At 44.3% G+C, this 21106-nt stretch overlaps 1 protein-coding gene across 4 annotated transcripts in view; it reads right to left on the bottom strand.

The window, feature by feature from the left end:
- Positions 1 to 21106, bottom strand: part of plxna4 (plexin A4) — a 109727-nt gene that overhangs the window by 74842 nt on the left and 13779 nt on the right. For all 4 annotated transcript variants that reach the window (XM_085902180.1, XM_085902182.1, XM_085902181.1 and 1 more), the window contains 2 exons: positions 18523 to 19847; positions 10113 to 10295 (listed from right to left, as the gene is read on the bottom strand). In XM_085902180.1, the coding sequence (XP_085758306.1) occupies positions 10113 to 10295; positions 18523 to 19761 (1422 nt within the window). In that variant the 5' untranslated portion in view covers positions 19762 to 19847. The remainder of the gene's footprint in view (positions 1 to 10112; positions 10296 to 18522; positions 19848 to 21106) is intronic.

Here is a 21106-nt window from a genome sequence, read left to right as displayed (position 1 = left end):
CCATACACGGATAATACAATCCACGCTTTGATTGACGGCTTACAGAAACTCATTTCAGCTTTCGAATCCGTAAAAAAAGACAAACTTTTCATCGTCCGACTTACAAAACGATGCCCGCTCAGGGTGACGTGTTTCTTTACGAGATTCCCGTCGAGTGTGACAGATTTGATTCAAGTGCAATACTTTTAATGGAGGGGGATCGGAAGGTCGGAGAGTCACCTTTGAAGAGTCCGAGAATGAGGGAAGCGATCAATATCAGGCGTAGAGGAAGACTGTTTGTTTGTGTGCGCATGCATCGCATTGTGCGAACGTCGAGAGCTACGCTGGGTCGTTGTCGTATAAATTGCCCGGCTCTCAACTGGTACTTCACCTTGACCTTAACTTGCCTCCGTACGTGCCTGAATAAAAGATATTTGACGCTGCATGTGGCTCGTTTGATTGCGAATATTTTGCTTTTTGAGCAATAATTCAACAGTACAGACACCTTAACATAATGATAGCTGCTTTATTTTGATCTCTGAAAGTTCCGACATGTCCTTGGAGAATGTCCCATTTTATCGACACAAACTGACCTTGCCGAAAACTACGAGCAAACTTAATTTCCAAGTTGCAGCTGTTGTTGACGACTCTTCAGCACAACCGAAAATCATGCGCAACATGATACCGCAGAGCGTACAAACAGAGGGCCAGCTTGTCGGCTCTAAACTTCCCCATTGAGTCCGCTCGAATCCCATAATAGTAGATATGAGTTGCCTAGCAACGCAGCCTAGCAACTGCAGAGGGTTGAGATATGCTATCGCCGAGGAAGAAACCGGAGAGGAGAATGCCTCCACTCTCATGGAGGCTTTTATTAAGTGAGCGACGAGGGGGGGGGGGGGGGGAAACACACACACAACTGCGGTGAAATGGATCTAATGTGAGTTTTTATTACTGTTTGCTAACAAAATAAGATGCCGGTGTTCCGTTTGAGATCAGGTTTTGGGGATTAGTTTCTTTACAAGCTTAGACACTCACAGTATGAGGAGACAACACAGCGTATGTCGTGTACGGTTTAATATAACGTTTGCCAACAATGCTTTTTGTTGCCTTTAAATCTTACACAATGATAGCCTCAGGTGTACTCTTGTATCACAGTGACAAAAATCTGCTTTAGATGTAACATCGCATTTTCCAGCTGTGATCGTAAAGACGGCCTGAAGCTAAGCTCCTCCATTAGCTTCGAACAAAGATCGCTACGCTCAGGCCCGAAGACAAAATGTCCTCTTTTCTCCCTCAAATGATGAGTAATTTTACTCGTCATCCATAAATCAATTACGGATAATCCGGCGATACAGAGAATTAGAGGCCATTTAACATTAAGAAGCTTCAGTGTGCGGTCGCCAGGGCGCAGGGATGGAAAGATGTCTTGGCGTTTGTCTTCTACCACTACCAAAGAGGAAGAAACAAGATAAGGATTATGCTAAAGCTAGCAGTGCAACAACGGTAACACAGAACTCTCGAGGCGTTCCGACTCTCCTTGGAGACGAATGAAGCCGAGGTATAATCGTTTCGGAAAAAGATGAGAGTAGACCCTCGCTTCTTCCTGCTCATTTGTTCATGTTGCACACCACCCTGCTTCATTCCTCCCTCCCCCAACCCACCCACGAAAACTACAGTGCGCCCCAACTGTCACCACAAGCTCATTATTCAAACACTGGTAGACATGTTGGCCTTATATACTAATCACAAACGAATGGCTTATCCAGCAGCTGCAAGCCGGCCTGCTGATCTCAAACACGGTATTAAATAAAAGAAGCTTCAAGAAGGATGGCGCCACGCGAGCCCGCTGGGAGAGCGTTTTCCAATTAAAAAAGCGTGACAAACAGATCAGTCAATGCAAAGAAGTCTGGAAGAAGAGGGGGGAAAACAAGCTCCAACCGGAATCCCACGTTTTACCGTGATAAAGGTGAAAAGGAACTTCGATGTCTATGCCATCCGTGTCTTCGGCCGCCAAGTCTGCAGCCCACGTTGCGGTAGACGCGACGCCTGCCAACGCGTTTTAGCACGCGCGCTAGCATCTGTACTGTGTTCAGACGCCAGGAAATGGTAGTCAAAACTGAAGTGGAGGCCATTGTAGCCTAACACCAGGTACTCGTAAGACTGAATTGAACTGAGCCAGAATCCTTTCAACAAAAACGGTACAGCACTTGGGTTTAATCTCTGTGGTTGTAATGTAGCTACCAGGGGTATGCGCCAGATGGTAGCCATGGTGGCAGAAGGGGAAGAGGACAGAGGTTCGATTTGGTCTATAAGCCATTTCTGAGACGAAACCAGATGGAACGTCCGCAGTTTTATTCCCGTCTGACTTCCTCTGCAGTTTTGCAATTCAAACACAAAGATGAAACAAAGCGTCCTCCCCCCCCTGGTAGATTTGAGTGGCTTCCATATCGCAAAGCAAACTTCCTAAACGTTACCGCTAAGCTTTAATAAAAGCAGAAATTGATTACATGCATGAGCAAAAAAAAAAAAAACGAGGACTTCATCTCTAGAGGGAAGAGTTGTAGACAAGATGCTGTGTTGAGATTTCGTCACTGAAAGCAGACTGAGGGGGAAAGGGGGGGATTGGTGTGAAGGGAACAAGGGAGAACGGTTGCACATCAAAGTATCCTTGGAAGTCCAATTTCCCGGGGTGCCCGTATGTCAAGAATCAAGGATGGAAAGGAAAAGGATTAAAAATGGCTCACTTTTTAGTGGATTGTGACAAGGGATACGTGATAGAAAAAAACCCAACAACGAATAGACACACTGTATAAATGAATCAAAGGTGTCACACTGGCGAATGTTTACACTCACATCTGCTCAGTCGAGGAATCGAAATGGCGACATCGCCGCCCTCGCACCGCACAGCGTGTTTTGTGTATGTGTTACTATGAGATTGTGCGTAAGGGAAACGGTGTCATATGAACTGGTGAATAAGGCAAAGCAAACATATAAACTGTCATGCAATCATGACTTTTCTAAACATAACTCGGGTCAACCGTTTTCATCGTTGTTTATTCAGCAAGCATTAAATCGGGATGTGGACACAGGAAAAGCTTGGTCACGTTGTTTTGGTTACCAAAATTACAAGACATTACACGATTATCCACTCCCCCGTCGTTGCAATCAACAGTGAAACCGAAACTAATCCGGACCAGAGATTTGAATGAAGCTTCAAAATTTTCTGAACCTTCACGAGGTGTACTTTGAAGCCGGATACAGTTACAACTGTGAAACCGAAAAAAAACGCATAGTCTCATCCGGAAGATACCGAACATTCCATCTTTTTTATTTCGTCCGTTATACCAGAAATGATTTTCTCACATCAGAGATTAACGTCTGATTAATGATATAATCATCGAGAATGTTCGTCCCTATAGAGAAAACCGCTGTTCCGTTTGCAGTCCTCAATTAAGTTTATAGCCTTAAAGTGTACTCGAATTCATCGTACCTGCCGTTGCCTGCAGGGAGAGAAGGAATGACCCAGTTGTGAGGCTGCAAAGTGAGAGGAAGGAAGATGGGAGCAGTGGAGGATGGAAAAAAAAAAAAGAAAGGTGAGCGAGGGCACCGGTCGCCCCAAGAGACCAACGGTGAGCAATGATTGGTCGGTGAGTGGGAGGGAGGCGGGGCGGGGGGTGCCTCACCTGCAGTGGTCTGTCCTCTATATAGCGACACACACAGAGCCTGTGAGTAATATAGTGACACCAATTTAAAAGGCAGAAAAACTGACCAATCCTCAGAAAGATTTTTTTGTTCACCGATTTTGTTTTTATAACATGTAAGCGGCCAAATGGGAACACAAACGAAATTTTTTTCTTTCGAGTAACTATTAAAGAAAATGATTGCTACTAATATTCTCATCTGTTCAAGTACCCAATAAAAGAACGCTGCTGCCTATTTAGTCCTCAAACCAAGTTTAGAAAATGCTTTTCTTAACCTAACACTGAAGCTTACTCAACAGAGGCACTCACAGAAAATTACAAAGTGGGCTCAGCACGATTACGCCCCGGCCAGTCATCCATTCAGTGGGCAACGCAAGAACACACTGTGTGATTAGCTGTAGACATACTATTGATTTTTTTTTCCCTCCCAACCGCCGAAGCTCAAACGAACGGTCTCCGTACGATTATTCAACACTCCTACGCTATAGTCCTAATAAAACAATAATAAGTTGTTCATTTTCGGGAGGTGCTGCTGCTACCGTAAACATTTTATATCGCATTTAATCAACAACAAAATGTAAATGACCTTTGAGAATGGGTAATTGAATGAGTGCCGCGTGGGGCTAGTTCATGCTGTGCTGGAGCCACCATCGAAGGTTGGAACACACGGAGAAAACCACGTTTGGAATAGTGATGCGCAAATCAATACCTAAATAGTAATAGCTCTAATATCAAACCTTCTTGCTTCAAAATCGATTCTCAAATAAAAATAGTTGGTCATTTGATACAATTAGTCCGTTTGAAAATATAGCAACATAACAAACCCTGTGAAACATCGCAGGAGAAAGCGAGTCGCACACTTTGGACTAATTTCAAATAATTAAAAATAACAAATTTTATGACGTGTGATAATTGGCAAAAACCAATGAAAGACTTCACTTTGACTTAAACTCACATACACACAATGTTTACGCCAGTAAGCTCGACGGATGAACTGTGAAGTTAAGCTAGCTAGGTTAGCTCAAAAGTTAGCTCAAAAGTTGAACTCAACCTAGTGTTTATCACCAGTATGAAAGTGTTGCCATACAAAAAAAAAAACGCATACAAGTTCAGGGTGTCGAGATACTCGGTGATCCGGCAGTCGTCGTGTGAAGGCGAGAGAAAAGTTGTGCATAATTATCTCCCCGTTTGCTGCCTTGACAATAACAGGCTATGGCTGAGGGCCGTTAATAGCGCCGCTAATTAACTGGCTGAGTAGACGCATGGCTTTTCAAGTGAGCTTAATAGGCGAGATGGAGGGTAAGAACTCAAACAAGCTCTTTGAGGGTGTCAAAGATGTGGATGGGAGCATTGTGTCGCTGCTCACTGTGTGATTAGATGACTTCCAGGATAGGGAAGGAGTTGAGATCATAACACGAGCTGAACCCACTGCCGTAATGTGCTCGGAAATCCATGCACGATATTAACAAATGAGCGACTTGGATGTTTTGATAAATGATCCGAGACGCTGCTGTGTGCCAGCGTTTGAGTGGTTATTAGAGACTGTGATGTTACACGACAGAGGAACAAGTATGTTAAGGCAATGATAGGAAAAAAAAAGAAAACTTGAGTACAAACGGCAGCCAATGGCAAAACTGTAAAGTGATTTGTTGGATCAAAGTGTCCATGACGTGTCAGACCTCGCCACGTCCTTTTCTTAACCCCGAGCCGTCAACGCTCAGAGTCGACTGCGGTTCAAACCGTCAGGTTACAAACACACACACACAAAAAAAAAAAGAGCTCACATGAAAAGTGAGTCATTTTCCCTTTTCAGTATTTCTCTGCCTACTCGAGCCCTTCAGCCACCAGGAAAACACGGAAGGCGCGAATGGCCTCTCTAAATGTCTCGCCGCCGCTACACGCGGGTACTTGCCTTAATAGCTGCGCAAAAATGAACAGCAGATATTTTTGCCTTCGTCCCAACAGGCTGTTGCTCTCTCCATCTCCGCCCGCTTGGACCCATTATTCTCGCTTGCCAATTCCGGCCTCTCCAGGCTTCCCATTGGGGGAATAAAACACATTTCCCTCTACTTCCTTTCAGAATACTAATTTAGTTTTTGGGGGAGTTTGAAGTTAACAGGAAGGTAAAGGACTACATCGGCCGAGAAATAAAGCGGCAAAACCGCCATTGTATCAGGCGAGCAAGTTTATCAATTATGAAGAAGCCCCGACGAGAAGGTGAAAAAGCCTGGCTATAAATTCACACCTAAATGACACACTGAAGGTGACCGGCTATTTCCACAACGCACTTGGCATCCGCTGAGTCAGGCATGCAAACGTGCTAACTTGCTAATTATTAGCGTAGGAGGAAGCGATGCGGTATATCCTTCACACCCCATACGTCAGCATTTGTTGATTTTTTTTATGACAAAGACTTCACTACGTCTTCCCATGTGTCTCGCTATGGGGCTTTTTAGGCTCACATTTTAGGCCTGTTGTTTCCCGCCTTATTTTTTCAATTCAGTTAGTATATGCTAGTGGTAGCCACCTGTTACCATGGCAACACGCTGCTGCATTAGCTGGTAAGGGAGCACACATACACACATATAGCGCCAAGTCAACTGGGAAGCACTGCCGTGGAATACTTAACAGCGTGGGAAACATTAGCATTCTCTCAGCAGGAGTTTGGACTCAGGGCCGGAATGGGTCGTGTTGCGGTATTTGCCGTCTACGTGTTCTGATAGCGTAACGACGAAGGTTGGGCGGTGAATGGATTTTGGAGCACAATGCCGACACATCCTCCGGCATATTTCATCATTAGCTCTTAGCAGTTAATCCTCTGCTCCACTGACCGCACCTCGGCTTGTTTCAATAATCTGCATCTGGAGCTAACCGACACCATCGCGGAGACAAGACGAACAAACACGCAGGCAAATCCAAGGACGCTAGCAACCCGCGCAACATATGGGAACAGTCCAGGGCGATAAACATCTCAAGGAAGAGTGTCGACTCTAGAGTTGGAGTGACACAGCATTGTGAATCCAGTAAGCGGAATAATGAAATGGCAGCTAAATGGCATGTTTGTGATGAGGAGGGCAGCGGTAGCTCACGAAACGACTCAGGTGGGGGTCAGGCGGTAAAGTGGGAAATTGACAGGAGGTTGAGGGAAGACGTTGACCTTTCCCTTTCGCAATAGCAGACATTAACCATCACGTGTCGGGATTGACCCGTTTGGTACTGATGTCAACACCTGATATGACGGTCTTGAATTCTCACTCTGCGATTTTACTTCCTCTTTCACATTCGTCATGCGTCATTGCCCTCAAACTTGTCTGTCTGATTGGTACAGACTGGAAAGAAGCAAAACCGTGTTAAGAGGTGACTGCACTGTCACAACCTGACACTCGGCTCTCGACCAAATTCTGACAAAGGATTGGAAAAAAAATGGAAACCATTTCGTTTCTGGCAGCTTGTTTGGTACGCTTCATCCCGAGTTTTTTTTCGAGCCGACATCCTTGTGTCAAGTTCAAGGTTAGCTGCTCATTGTGTGGGGAGCCAATACTCCCCGTTGGGAGAGGCAGAGGGGAGCTGCATTAGCACCTCTGCAGGAAGTCCTCGGTCTCCGCTGGTTTCCATCCGTGCTAATATGCAGCGTGAGCAAATGACCATACGCTGAACCGATGCCTGCGGGAGGGGGGGAAAGGATTTCCCCTTGACCAGTGACCTGTGAGCAATGGCTTTAAACCTCACCCTAACAACGGAGGCCTTTCATCTCCATCACATCTCCATCTTAGAGTGAAACCGACAGACGCCATATGGCAGGAGGCGGCCATCAAAGAACTCCACTCAGCCATACGCAGACCGAGAAAGACGGGTGGGAAATTCAAAGGGAAGCTAGTCGGATAGGTTACCGTTTGTATCGGCATGGAAAGACTCAGGTGAGACAATTTCGGAGGGTCCCTTTTGTATGCGGGCATTGGAATGAGTTTAGATCAAGTGTCTCCTTTTCGAGAGGGAACCAATTTAAAGTTGGTCGACCATGAAAGCAAAAAAAAAACCCAAAAAACAAAAAAAACAGTGCTCGCGTCTTCAAAGAACTACTCCAACTCTCGAGACTGCACTTTCAATTCAGGAACTGAGCTTTTCCGGAATTTTCTGCCACTTCTTCCTCCGCCACAGTCAACGACAAATATAAGTGAGTTCTAAGTTACTTCAAAAAGTGACTCATTCCTGCAATGACGTCTTTTATTTTTGCAAAATCATAAAATAAACAATGAAATGAATCCGGTGGCGCATTTCCACTTTAGCGGGCCTGTATCGATCCAATCTTGGCAAAGCCTTGTGTTTTATTTATTAGTGCTATTTGGTTGTAAAGCATTCTCTGATTGTTTTTGATTTATAACTTGACAGAAAACACCATTAACACCTTGACAAGGATGAGACAACGCATATTACCAATCAGGCGAAAAGCTTCCGATCTGGTTGACGTAAGACAACACTAGCCTTTAACCCGAAGCGCGAGTGTTTGTCTATATTATTAAACGACGATCCTCGTCGAGCCGTAGCTCACGTTTCCCTATTTAATTAAACCATCAATTGTAATGGCCGTAAGATACCCTCAAGTCCGCGAGCCAAACAAAATATTATCCCAAGCCGTCAAATAGAAACATTTCACAAGCACACAAAATTTCATTCACTAACGCTTTCCCGCCCCTCTTAAATTCATGATGTCATAAAATGGAGCTGGACCCAAACAACGGTGCATTAAGGTCCATCTACTCTATTTTACCGTAATGCTCATTTTTATTCGGACGGATGTGTCGCTCACAAGGACTATAAATAACAGTTAAAAGATGAAAAAAAACAGGGAAGAGGCTTATGGATGGAACAAGTTGAGGTGGGCGAGTGTATATAAATCAACATCCATTAGTCAGGAGGGGGGGGGGGGGCTTATAAAATCACAGATAAAGGAGGTGGAGCGATGCTCGGACCTTTTATTGTTGTGCTGTTGTCTTTTATTGCCCGTGATGTCATCTAATGGTATACACTTTAACGACCGGGGAGGAGCCCGGGCGCTTATGGGGAGGGGAGTATTGGCTTGTGATGGGGGCTTGTGATGCCGGGATATTGATCACCTTCTGTCCAACATGTCTGCCATATGGACACAAGCTGAAAAGAACAGCAGCCAAATAAACAGATTTCACATGAAATTGACGATTAGTGTTTTAGAAAAAAAAAAAATAAATCAAGTGGCCTCTGAAAAGGATTTGAAGGTATACTGTATTTGTATGCCGACGCTTTTATTACCCGCAGACACTAAATTTGCTGCTCATTAGCATACATGAGCAGCAGGTATAAAATATGATTACATAGTTGCTCTGCAGCATGATGGTTATTACACGTAAGAGCACCGCCCGAGCCACTCGGGGCCCCCGTGTGCAATAAAAGCAGCAAAACAAACACAGGAAGGAGGTTGGTAATCAAGCAGAACAAACAGTGTCAAAATCACCGTTTGCTTGTGTGTGTTGGAAGCGCTCGGCCATATTTCTCCGGTTCACTTTTCGTCTCTGGAACGGTTCATCTTCAAGACACAGCAGCTGTCCTCCAGCTCAACCTTCCCTCGCTTGTAAAGCGGTTTTCTTTAGACCCGTTACTGGCCCAGAGTTAGTCACAGCCACGGCCTTACATCAAGAGCAAAAAAAAAGAGCTACCTAGCGCTCGCCGATCACACCTCGCGTCATCCCATTAGCCCGGGGAAAGGCCGAGGGTAGACGATCAAGGTAAGAGCCGTAACACGTTGGTACGTGGCTTACCCTAGTCATGTTTCGCTTTACAAATCGTGTTTGGCCGCGGGCTCGCCAATCGGTGATGTTCCATGGTACAAAAAAAAACAACAGTTTACTTCAGACAGTCAACGAAGTCGGAGTTACACAGGCAGCAAATTGTTCCGAATACAAAGTCCAAAAAACTGTATTTGAATTTAAATGTGCCTGAAGAAACAGATAAGAAGACCAATCAGTTCTGCAACATGCTGATGTGTGCTGTCTAGCAACTTCTGAAACATGCTGATGTGGGAAACCCATTTCCGACCCCCCAAGGGGGCGCCCGGATTTAAGTCCAAAGTGGAGAAAAGTAGACTTGTGATGCAGAGGATGCACAGGAAGCATGTGTGTGTGCGTAATGGACGAGGAGGATGTAGAAAGACACCAGATACGTTTGGCTGTAGGAATCAAATCCCCCCCTCAGGGGTTCTCTTGATCACACCTCCACTTCCTCACAACACACTCAAATTTATCGCACGCATGCACACGCACGTATCACTCGTCGAAGCAAATACAGCCGACTCAGCGAGTTTGCCTGAAAGTCAATCCGCCTTACTACAACTATCCTTCCTGTCATACGCAGCATACATGCTCCCTTACGCGGCATTTCAGAAAGGTGACTCTAGCTTACCTTCTTTACGCGCCCGCTCTTGGTGCCCACGAAGACCAGCGAGTGGTTCTTGTAGACGTAGGCCACGACAGAGGTCATCTTATCATTGGCGTCGGAGAAGAGGGGCCTGCCGCGCACCATTTGCGACACCCCGAGGGGTGCGTTCATGTCCAGGCCGCAGAAGTCGTCGTCAATGGTCAGGAGCTAAAAAGCAAAAATGAAAATGTACATCCTTTCAATATTTATGACATGTTCAGATAATAATGGCATGGTGAAGCAGCATGTGGCACATCACCCCAGTTTATTTAGAATGTCTTGTTCCAAGTAACTGCACGAGTCGTACATAGTTTGGCAGAAAATTTTAAGAAAAGATATATTTTAAATCTAAACTACAAGTATTCTCTACCACACTTTCCCATCTTTTCCGCCAGGAACTGTCAGATGCTCAGAGCCAATCAAACGCCACGGGATCCTCTTTGCAGATCTGCTGGTTGGTTGTCTAGCTCAGGTAAGCTTAAGATGGGACAGTAGGACACTTCTACTGTTCTCATTATACCAACTCCATCTAGCGAGATAACTCGTTACAATTTTATCCACTTTGAATTCTAAAGGTCCACAATACGAAAACACCGGTTTAAAGACTTGTTGAAACAAGGAGGAAATGATGAAGATGGAAGAGGACTGTCGTCAGGTGGCAGCTCAGCCAGCTGTCAGGCACGATTCCCCGCAGTCCAACCAACGCCAGCGCGCCGAGATATAAAAATGGGAAATAATTCAAAGCGTCATGATGCTTTAAAGCAAATCCCCGCAATACTCTCAGCAGCCATCTTTGTGAAAGAAAAACAAGTCTGAAGCCCATTTCTTGTTTGTATGCAGCATTCCACCCTGCCGCCAGACAATATTTATATCAGTCGTGACACTGGGTGGGGTAGAATGACTTATGGGCTTTGATAAGAGAATAATAGCGCCGGGAATTGGTCATTATTCCACTTGTGTGTGTGTGTGGTTGAATTTGAAAACCCTTTTTTTTTTAAGAGGCGAGTGGCATGGTGTGATGAATGGCGTCACCATGTGATTGAATGCGACGGAAGACTTGGCAGGTGATGCCGCCTATGCATTCATTCAAAAAACGTCAGTCGAGATAGAAAGGTTTGAGTTATGGTCCCGTGATCACATGAAGTCCATTATCCCGAGTATAATGTGACGTCTTGGCACTCGCTGGACAAACATTAATTCATGCCAAACTAAAAAACACTGTTCATTTACTTGAAACGCAAAATGGGAAACGGTCAGAGGATTAAGTGGCTCCTTTATTCCTAGATTCCATTTTTCACCCTGGAGTAGTGCTTCTTTGTTACCTTTCACGAGAGGCCATCGTCACGACAAGAATTATAGACCCTGGTTTTCATTAGATAAATGGAACGTGGCTTATCTCGGCCACGGTTAGCTTTTGGGCTAAGAGGCATGAATGATCGACGACGATTCATTGGGTTCAGACTAGGATGGTGTCACGGGGTCGGAGGGTAAAAGGAGCAAGGACAAAGGAAGAGGGTAAACAACGACGAATATACGGGAGCACTTATCAAATTAGGAAATGGTCACCGACCGTAAATTATACTAGCAAAGGTTTGGTGGTCTTTAGGAATATCAGTAAAATTACCAAACGGACGATCTGTATCCGGGCCAGTAAAACCAAGACCACAACCCCCTAACCCTATCATGACGAATATTCCTGGGCCTAAATACAATCCCCTGGATACTAGAGTCATTCCGTAAAAGTTGCCTCATCGTTGTATTCACTGTTTGTGACGTGCCTTTTCTTCTGAGGGATTAAAAGGCTATCAGGTACGAGCGGAGAAAGCTTTGTAGTATTCGCTGCCTTCATTATCGAATGCTTCTTCAGTAGAAGAACAAAAAGACTTTCCTGTCAAGAGCAATTACCTGATTCCGAGTGTGCTAAAGTGCTTTTGATAATCCAAAATAAATCTGTGCATGTGTGCGCTAAATGTGTGTTTCCATCACTTCCCGCAGACCCAGCGCCATGTTATTAGCCATATTACCTCAGCCGCTTGCCAATCACATCTGCCATCTCGTCGTTTCGTGAGCGCGGCTGCTGCAATCTGTTGAAATATACTTTCTGTCTGTCAGGAACCAGACATGTTTTCATTACGCTGCCGCCGGAACATGACATTGGTACTCAAGGCGGTACCTTGGGTCTGAACGGCAAATAATATCAGCGTGCTGTGCTAATAAGATGCTGATATGAATGGCGCCTTGAGGTGTACGTTTGAAAAACAATCGTGTTGTTGAAATGACAAAATAACATTTCTTGCCCGTCACCGATGGATCACTCCGAGTCCCTGAAGATGAATGCGTCGTGTCAACAAATAACATTCTTGTTCCTGCGCAGTCTATTTGTTTGATCACCTGTTGCGTCTATCTTTGGTTTCCATTGCCCAATGTTTTTTCTTCAGGGGGGGGCAATCCTACCTAACCTCCTGCTCGGTCCAGGTATAGAACTTGAACCCTAGATTGGTCGGTATACTTTAAGATCAAGAATTCAAGACCAACTACCCCACAAGTCAGTCCCAACGCAAGACGTGACAACACGAGAGCATCGTTCCTATATTTGGATAGTGGCCAGAAGTTGAGGCAGAATCAGGTCACCCTCGGCCGTATCCATCTTTCGGTTTGTGTGCGCCTGCCAGCACCACGCACAAAGCGAGCTCGCTCATGGACCAAATGAGCGCGAAGGGGGGGGGGGATCAGCAGAGATATATACGCCGAGCTGCGAGAAAGAGAAGGGGCCACGCGAAAAAGCGATTAGCGGTGACTGAAAGAGATCCGCTCTCCAACGCTCTCTGATGTATGGCCTAATCGGGGCTGGCTCGGCGACGAGGGCCCGTTTCGTTGGCTCCCGGTTCACAGAGTTAATGACACATATTCAACCGCAGAGGAAATTTCATTTCATGTCGCCGCTCGGCTTTTACCGGCTCCAAAGAGTCCATTTTCTTGTACTGGCTTCGTCCCTTTCACCACAATTATTCCACACAAATTTGGATGAGTACCATCCTCTAATGTGATGATTCCACATTAATAGCAAGCCGAGCTGGTTGTGCTTTCATGCATCATCAGTGATTGAAGGGGACATTTTTATGTCTTGATAGAAAAAAAAAAGTATCGCCTGTTAAAGTATATCATTACATATTACTTTATTCACTGATGCCAAATTGTTGACCCGTCAGGATGATTGGTAAAGCTATGTCCTGAAAAAAAGGATGCGTTGTAAATACAAGATACATTCATATTAGGGCTGAACCATTTAGCAAATTCAAATTGACATTATAATGTAGTAGCAATTTCGCAAAGGCTGCAATTTGGGGAAAACATTTGTCGATTGGTAGGATTTATTTTTGCTTGAAAAATGGTTTTGCATTGCAGTTTTTTGGGGGTGAAAATAGAAAACTAATAATCAACAGACACCCCATAAAAAATTACAAGCTTGTTGCTACTTACGCTACACTAGCTAGCGAGCAAGAAGCTTCAGGTGGCTATTTTTGCAACTAAACATGTTATTTCAAGCCTTGATACGACATTGTTATTCTCCAAATTAAATATACATTGAATTAAATAAATCTGCTTCTGATGTCTTGTGATCCAAACTCTTTTTTTGATGCTTCACGGAGGCATCCCGAGAGTTTCCTTTTCATTTCTTGAACCAACATAGACTGAAGTCGAGCTAAAATTCAGTTTGAGTCGTCGCTGTCATTGCGTAGAGTAGCTTTAACTTTCTCTTCGCGTGCCAGTGGGACGACCACCCAGTGATTACAATTCAAGAGAACAAAGGATATACATACATAGGCTGATTTTTGATAGAGAATTGTAAAAGAACAGCAACAGGGTGCTAATTTATAATAAACAGAGCTGAGAATTGGGGCGGAAGCACAAGAAAATGAAAGCTGCATGGCAATGTGTGATATTTTTCTCCTATTTTTCAAATAAGGCTTACGTCAATGTTTGGAAGATGAGGCCAACCAGCAGACAATGTTGCTTAATCTCAGAATAATGATATTGTGATGAATACTGACCTTTAGCAAGTAGTATCATGTATGGAGATTTAATTTGCAGGCCGGTCGGCCAGCCAGCGAGCCGGATAGCGGATATGTGGATGGATGGAGTGGGATGGAGTGGAGTGGGGTCGCCGTGGAAGGGGGGCGGGGGGCAGTCTGGAAAGTCTTAATGAATGAATGAGCCTTTCGTTTCCTGTGGATGTGGCCGAGACTGACTCATCGGACAGAGAGCGAAGGATTAAGCCTCTCCCATTTCGGCTGAGAACAATATTTTATATGTGTATTTATTGGTTTTGTGTCTAGCTAAGTTCAAAGATTTCTTAATGCAGTTTACAAATAATGGTAAATTAAAGATTAATTGCTCTTTTGTTCATTATATTTGAAAATATTAATTGAAAATAAAATAAAAATTTTCTAGCACATCACTTTTTCTTTTTAAATATTTTTATTTTCTAAGTTTGCCTAATTCATGCATATTACTAAATAAGAGCGAGCGATGGGAAAGTACCGATACCAGGTATTAGTATCTGTACCAATACAAGCCTTATTTCAAGATATCGACACTCGTTACAGCACCCAGTCTCGGCAACTGTTTTATGAGTTGAACTAGTAATTACAAAAGGAAGAAAAATAGAAATACAAAAAGAATAGAAAGAATAGAAAATTGCCATTAATTTCATGCAATTTTAAGAGAAATTGATATGCAAGTCTATGGAAATGATCTGTCATTGTTTTCTGTGGAAATTTCATATATTAAAACTAGTGGTATCGGTAATTGGTATCGGTATCATGACTACTCAAGAAATGAGTACTTTTATTATTATGATGATTATTTATATTATTATTAACCTGCTGTGCTAGAGGAAAAAAAAGGGTAGATTGGGAATCACACAAAATTCTGCTTGTCAAGTTTACTCTCATCTCTGGCGATAAAATTTAGGTCAATTTTGTTCACCGGTAACATATTTCCAAATCGTTCACCCCAAGCTCTTGCGCCATCTATAGATTTGCCCCGACAGCACTTCCCAAAAACCAAATTCCATAACATGAAAAAGAAACGCGTGAAGGCAGACGAGGGCCGACAAAGGCCCGCGGCGCTACGTGTTGAACGATATAATTAATCGGCGTGAATCCAGAAGCTGAGAGGCACATGACTAATGTGCGAGAAGGGCCCGTGGCATGTTGGTTAATGACATGTAATTAATGATCATTAGCCAAGCGGATGAGTGGACGGTCGGGGCCTTCTTGGGACTCGCACGTGACCTTGTCATTTTCACATCAGGGTGTGAAAGTCGCTGGCCAAAGCATTCCGAAAGAGAGGACGAAGAGGATTGAGAAATGAATCGAGGATGGGTGTAAATTTATTGAGACCACACGTTTTTTTTTTTGTTTTTTTTTCCCGCCCTCACTTTCTGCTGACGGAGCGAACATGTAAAGTGCAGGCGGCCGGTTTTATAGGTCACATGCCACTTCACAATGATCTATGGATGCGGGCTCTCCTGGAGACTTATACTGTTGAGCGTGCATTATGTGGCTCGGCCAAGCGTGGCCGCCATTTTTTTTTTTTTGGGAGTTGGGGGGGAGCATCCTCACCATCCTCTCCATCATATCGCGCTTCCTCCCTCTCTCAGAGTAGATTATGGAAAGCGAGCGAGGATGAACTGCTTTATTCCCATGCGGAAAACAGTCCCAAAGTCCGTCAAAGCGCTTCTTTTTCATTATCTGATATAAACCTCAACACTGGTTTAAAAAAAAATAAAAATTGAATGACTTCATTGTTAATCTGATTGGGGATTACTTCATGCTGTGAACATTATCCAATCACTGGAATCCTCTAGAACAATCTGGCAGTTTGTACGAGACATCGTTGATGCTAGATTAATATTGGCCTATCCTTATGATTAGATATAAACATGATATAATGTCATAGTTGATAGTCTATAACTGATTTTGGTTAGTTTTTAGACTTAAAGTAATGAATCAGTTTACATACTCTACAGGCAAATTCAACACTTCATTGTTCACCAAGTCATTGTTTTATTTGTGCGAAACAGCCACATGGATAGCAACAAGGATAAAGTGGGTTGCCATGGTTACATTAAAAAAAAAAAAAAACAGCGAGAAACGTTTTTTTTTTTTTTTTTAAATGACTCATGGAGACAAATAGCGCTCCCATATGTGTGAAGAGACTAGTAAATAATGAGGCTGGGAGTTTTTACACGCAGTCTAATTGGAGACCAAAAAAAAAAAAACACAATAGTTTGAAGAGGCGTAAACATAAAAACAAAGATGATAAGGTAATTTGTTGCACTATAGGATGTGACGGCTAAATCTGACGACAACGATAAAATGACGCAAACAAGTTAGCGATGAAAGAAATATCAGGGATGCTTTGAGGTCATCATATCACTGCTTATATGTTAATAAGTTGTAACTACACCATCAATTAATTTTATAATGAGTTCATCTTCTGATTAATGTACTCTGGTGTTCATGCCAATTTTTTTTTTTTTTTTACTTCTTGCTCCGGAATTTAATCAAGGTAAATACAGCAGATTGTAATAGCGCAGCAATCTGGGCAGGCAACTTTCACTATCTAATCGGGGGACTGCGGATTAATCACAACATACCCCCCCTGCCGCCGTCAGATGGCCGGGGGAGGATTTATCGAGGAGTCGTCGACGTTGCTTTAAAAACTTGATTGGCAAGGCTGCTTTAAAAAATGCAGATTGCTTTTAATGTTTGGGGCGACGGTGTTTACAATTTGCATTGCCAAGATCGTTCCAGGTACAAATATGTCGAGTAGGTGTTTGATATTATTGTGGCTTTGTCATTGAGAAGTCTTTGATCAAAGATGTTCTGGTTGGGCTGTAGCAATATGGAGCCTTCAAGAAACTTCAGTTTTCTAACTGACTTTCCGTGAAAAGCAGGAAGTAGTTTCTTTTTACCGTTGAATATTTTTTCACCCGATTATTCTATCGATTATTTCATCGATTACTTGAATAATAACATTTTATTTGTGGATTATAAAACAATGTTCCCATATTTACTGGATTTGGACAATTTTAGGGTAATTGAACGATTACGAAACGATTACTAAACGATTACTAAATTATCACTAAATGATTACTAAACGATTAAAAAATAGTTGTCGTTGAATTTTTCCATCTTTTCTATTTGACGAACTACTGAATGAAAATGTCACGCCTTTTCTTTAGAGTCTTTTTGCCTCCTGGTGTGACGTATGAGCGTGTGTGTGATTTATCTCCCGCTGCGTCCACCGCCTCCACTTCTTCAGTAGGGTCGAATTCACGCCGTGGCAGCGATGATACCGTGGCGAGTGGCGAAATGGCGTCATTCCACGGCGCTAACCCCAGCATGCGCCCTCACACACACACACAGACACACACACAGACACACACACACACACACACGCTTCCTCTCCCTACTGACAGCTCCGCTGCGGGCGTGATTTATCCTTGCCCTCGAGCGGGCGGACGACGGCGGTCCGCCGGCACGTGCGGCCAAGCCAAAGACGAATTCCTAGATTTACGCCGTGATTCCACAGGCCGACACGAGAAAGGGTCAAGTCCTGAGATAGTAGACGGCTAAGGTCACGAGTGCATAGACTGGGCGAATTCTGAAATATGACCTTGAGCGTACAAGGTACGTTTATTTACGATTGTAACGTCTGTGGGGATTGCCGGTGGTTGTACAACTGTGTAAAATCTCTTTCAGCCTTTTATTTAGCTTGTAAAGGTTCAAGGTAATTACTTCATGTCTGTGTTGAACAGTATAACGTTCATTCATAAAACAGAGGAGTATTTTTTTCCACAGCAGGTATTTAGTAAAATTGTCAGGAATAATTTAGAGCATCCTTCGGGATATCTTCATTGGCTGCTTAGAAATCAAACAAATGCGAGATGACAATAAGGTAATTTTCTCCTTTTTGGGGTTGGCTTCTTTTATCAATCAAGAAGAAGAAATAAGTTTGGGCTTTTGAAAGCAGTCCAAACACTCAGCACCCAATTTAACCTTGCTTTCCTTTTATGTGTGTGTGATGAACTGAATCACTGAATGTGTAATGTTGTTACAGGGGAATGAAATTATGGTAATTTGGTTGAGCATTGGGCTGCATTGTTTAAAAAAAGGGGTGAGTGGATAGCGAACATCACATCATAATGAGACAGAGCATGAACCCGACTGAGAAAATGCTGCTCATCAAGGCGCCCCCCCCCCCCCCCCACGTACTTCATCTCAGCCATAATGAGATGAGCATTTATATCAGTGTCTTTCAGAGACACTTACCTGAGCTCGCCTCGAATAAATAGTGAGAAACCAAAAAAGTGTGTAGGACTCACCGCACTGCTACAGGGAATATCTTTGACCTTGAGCCAAGCGAGGTCGAGCGTGCCCTCGCCCTTGTAGCACGACTGCAGCCTGTCCTTTATCCTCTCGTTGATTTTACGAAGTGAGAACACGCACAGGGCAGAGTCCTGGGATTCCTGCTGGGACCTCCTTTTCTGACCCTTGGAGAAGACGGCGAAGAGGACGTCGTCGTCCGGCGCGACGTCCAGCGAACGCGCCAAGTTGGCGCCAGCTTTGGACAGATAGGCCGCCTCCAGAAGTCGGTACTCCACATTGCCGCTGACGCATCCAATCGGCACCTCAACGTACGAGTTGAAGGCGGTGTCTGCTTTACACAGGCGGACTATCTTGGAGGTGTAGACCTGTTCTCGGCCTGCCGAGGAGGACCCGGTGGTCGGGCTGCCCCCCATTTCAGGTTGCAACGTAAGGAAGTAGACAAAGCTCCCGCTGGCGAAGCCGTAAATGTAATAAATGTCAAAGTCTGGTATGACGGTGAAAGTGTCAGAGGGAATCTTTATCATCGAGGCCACAAACTCATCGTGGAAGACATAAGCGAACATCCCATCCTCCTCGGAATTTCTGGCCAACTTACGACTAGAGATGGTGGGGAAGTACTCCGGCTTGCCGTCCACCGCCGTGGCGACAAACAACATGTCCGGGGAGGCGTTCCCGTAGGAAACGATGACGCCAAACACAGAGCCGCTCTCGTTGACCCCAGAGAGGTAGTGTTCCTTTTTGTGGAAGGGCTCTCCGAGCTTGAAGAGGTCGTCCAGGCGTAGCAGTTTGCAGATACCCTGGTAGAGACTCCCGCAAGCTAGCAGCCGGTTTTCCCGGTAGTCCATCAGCAGCATCTTGTTGACGTTATTGGTGAGCGTCAGCGGTTCGCTGCAAGGCTGAACAATCCGCGGCGGGTAGCACTTGCGGTTATCCTCATCCGGGCCGGTTTCGTGAGACAACTGAATCTCCAAACCCGGTGACAGTTTATAGATGCGATTAACCGCACCCAAATAAACATTACCATTGCGATAGTCCACCGCCAAATGGTTGAATGTCCATTCGGGATTCTCGGCGTGAAACGAAGCGTACTCTTCCTCCTCTAAAGACGCCGTGATCACTTGGGAGCCGTAAGATTGCGGAGCTCGTATCGCCGTTTTTGACGTGGTGAGCGGCGCCAACGTGGAAATGAAACAGCATAGAAACAAGCAGATCCGTGTCCTGGCATGCGACGTCATGGCTGCGTAGGACGGGATGGAGGCACGGCCCACTACTCTCTCTCGATCAGGATCAAGCCTCTTTCAGGATGGAGGACATTATGCACCTGGAAGACAATGAGAAAACTGTGTGAATCAGCTCAAATTTAGCCCCCCCAAAAAAAATCAATGTATGGATCAAGCAGAGAAGATAAGGAGTCATCTCAGAGGAAGGTTCTGCACGGACACCTTCTCGCCTCTATGCACCTAATTGATTCTCCCCTCAGAGTAGCAATTTGCAACCTTTGGCGATTTCTCTCTACTGCTTCCCAACAGGGCACATCACCTGCTGACTCTGCAAACTGCGCCAGCACCTTCGCTTTGTCTTTTACAAACTAGCACAAAGGGGAACAATAATTAGAGAGGGGGGGGGGGAATGCTAGCCTTTGCAAAAAATAAGAATACCGATATGTCATAGGGGTCACTCCAAACTGATGTTGTGCATAGAGCAGCGAGAAACTCGGAGACGAGGGAAACTTCCTGTAAACACGGCACTCCTTTGCGAGTGTCACGTGCTCCCTGGTGGGAAGTTGGCATTTACCAGTGTGGCATCGAGGCAAGCCTAATCAACCTGAAGAGTCTGATCTTACGAAGCCACAGTTTATTGGTCCCAAATTACATGGAAGGTAATGAGGAGTGATAGCTTCTCCAATCAAGAATCAGAAGCAGGTTTTCTGGTATTTGCAATATATGAGACCCCACAGAATGTGATTTGGATGATTCCGAGACACTGTGGCTCATCTTCCGATAATAATCCAAACGCAACGCTGCTCAGTCTCCTTCCCCGAGAGGCCATGACAAAGAACAATGAATATGAATACAAGAGTAAATAAATTGGATGAGGAAAAGAAAAATTAACTCATTCACTGCTAGCCCAGTTAAATTGCATATTTGACATCTATAGCCGTCAATGGCGGTGAAGGAGTTAAATTGAGATTTTAAACTGAATTGCACTACCAAGGTTAGATGTGGTTTGTTTGCTTGTTTTTAGGTTCTTGACTGATCTCCAGATTCAGTCTTGCCTGTACCACACACACACTCACACACACACAAAAAAAGTCATGAGCAACCATTAGCAAAAATCAAAGATCAACTTGCTCCAAATTGGCCCATTTCCTAAAGCATTTAGACAATCTTTTATGAATCTGTCAGGAGACCCTTTTAGCTTTAGATATGATGATGATGGCGTAAATGGAGTGTCGGGGCGAGACATGACAATTAGGAGGCGACGCCGATCAAAAGCAAGAGGATGACAAAATAATTTCTATTCAAAGACTGAAGCATTTCAGTGAGAATTGTTTTTTTTTTTTTTGATGACGTGCCAATG

The sequence above is a fragment of the Syngnathus leptorhynchus genome, chromosome 21 (genome assembly GCF_054491065.1).
Source record: "Syngnathus leptorhynchus isolate UIUO chromosome 21, UIUO_Slep, whole genome shotgun sequence".
Taxonomy (NCBI): domain Eukaryota; kingdom Metazoa; phylum Chordata; class Actinopteri; order Syngnathiformes; family Syngnathidae; genus Syngnathus; species Syngnathus leptorhynchus.
The sequence above is the reverse complement of the archived record's forward strand: the minus strand, read 5'-3'. Positions and strand labels throughout refer to the sequence as shown.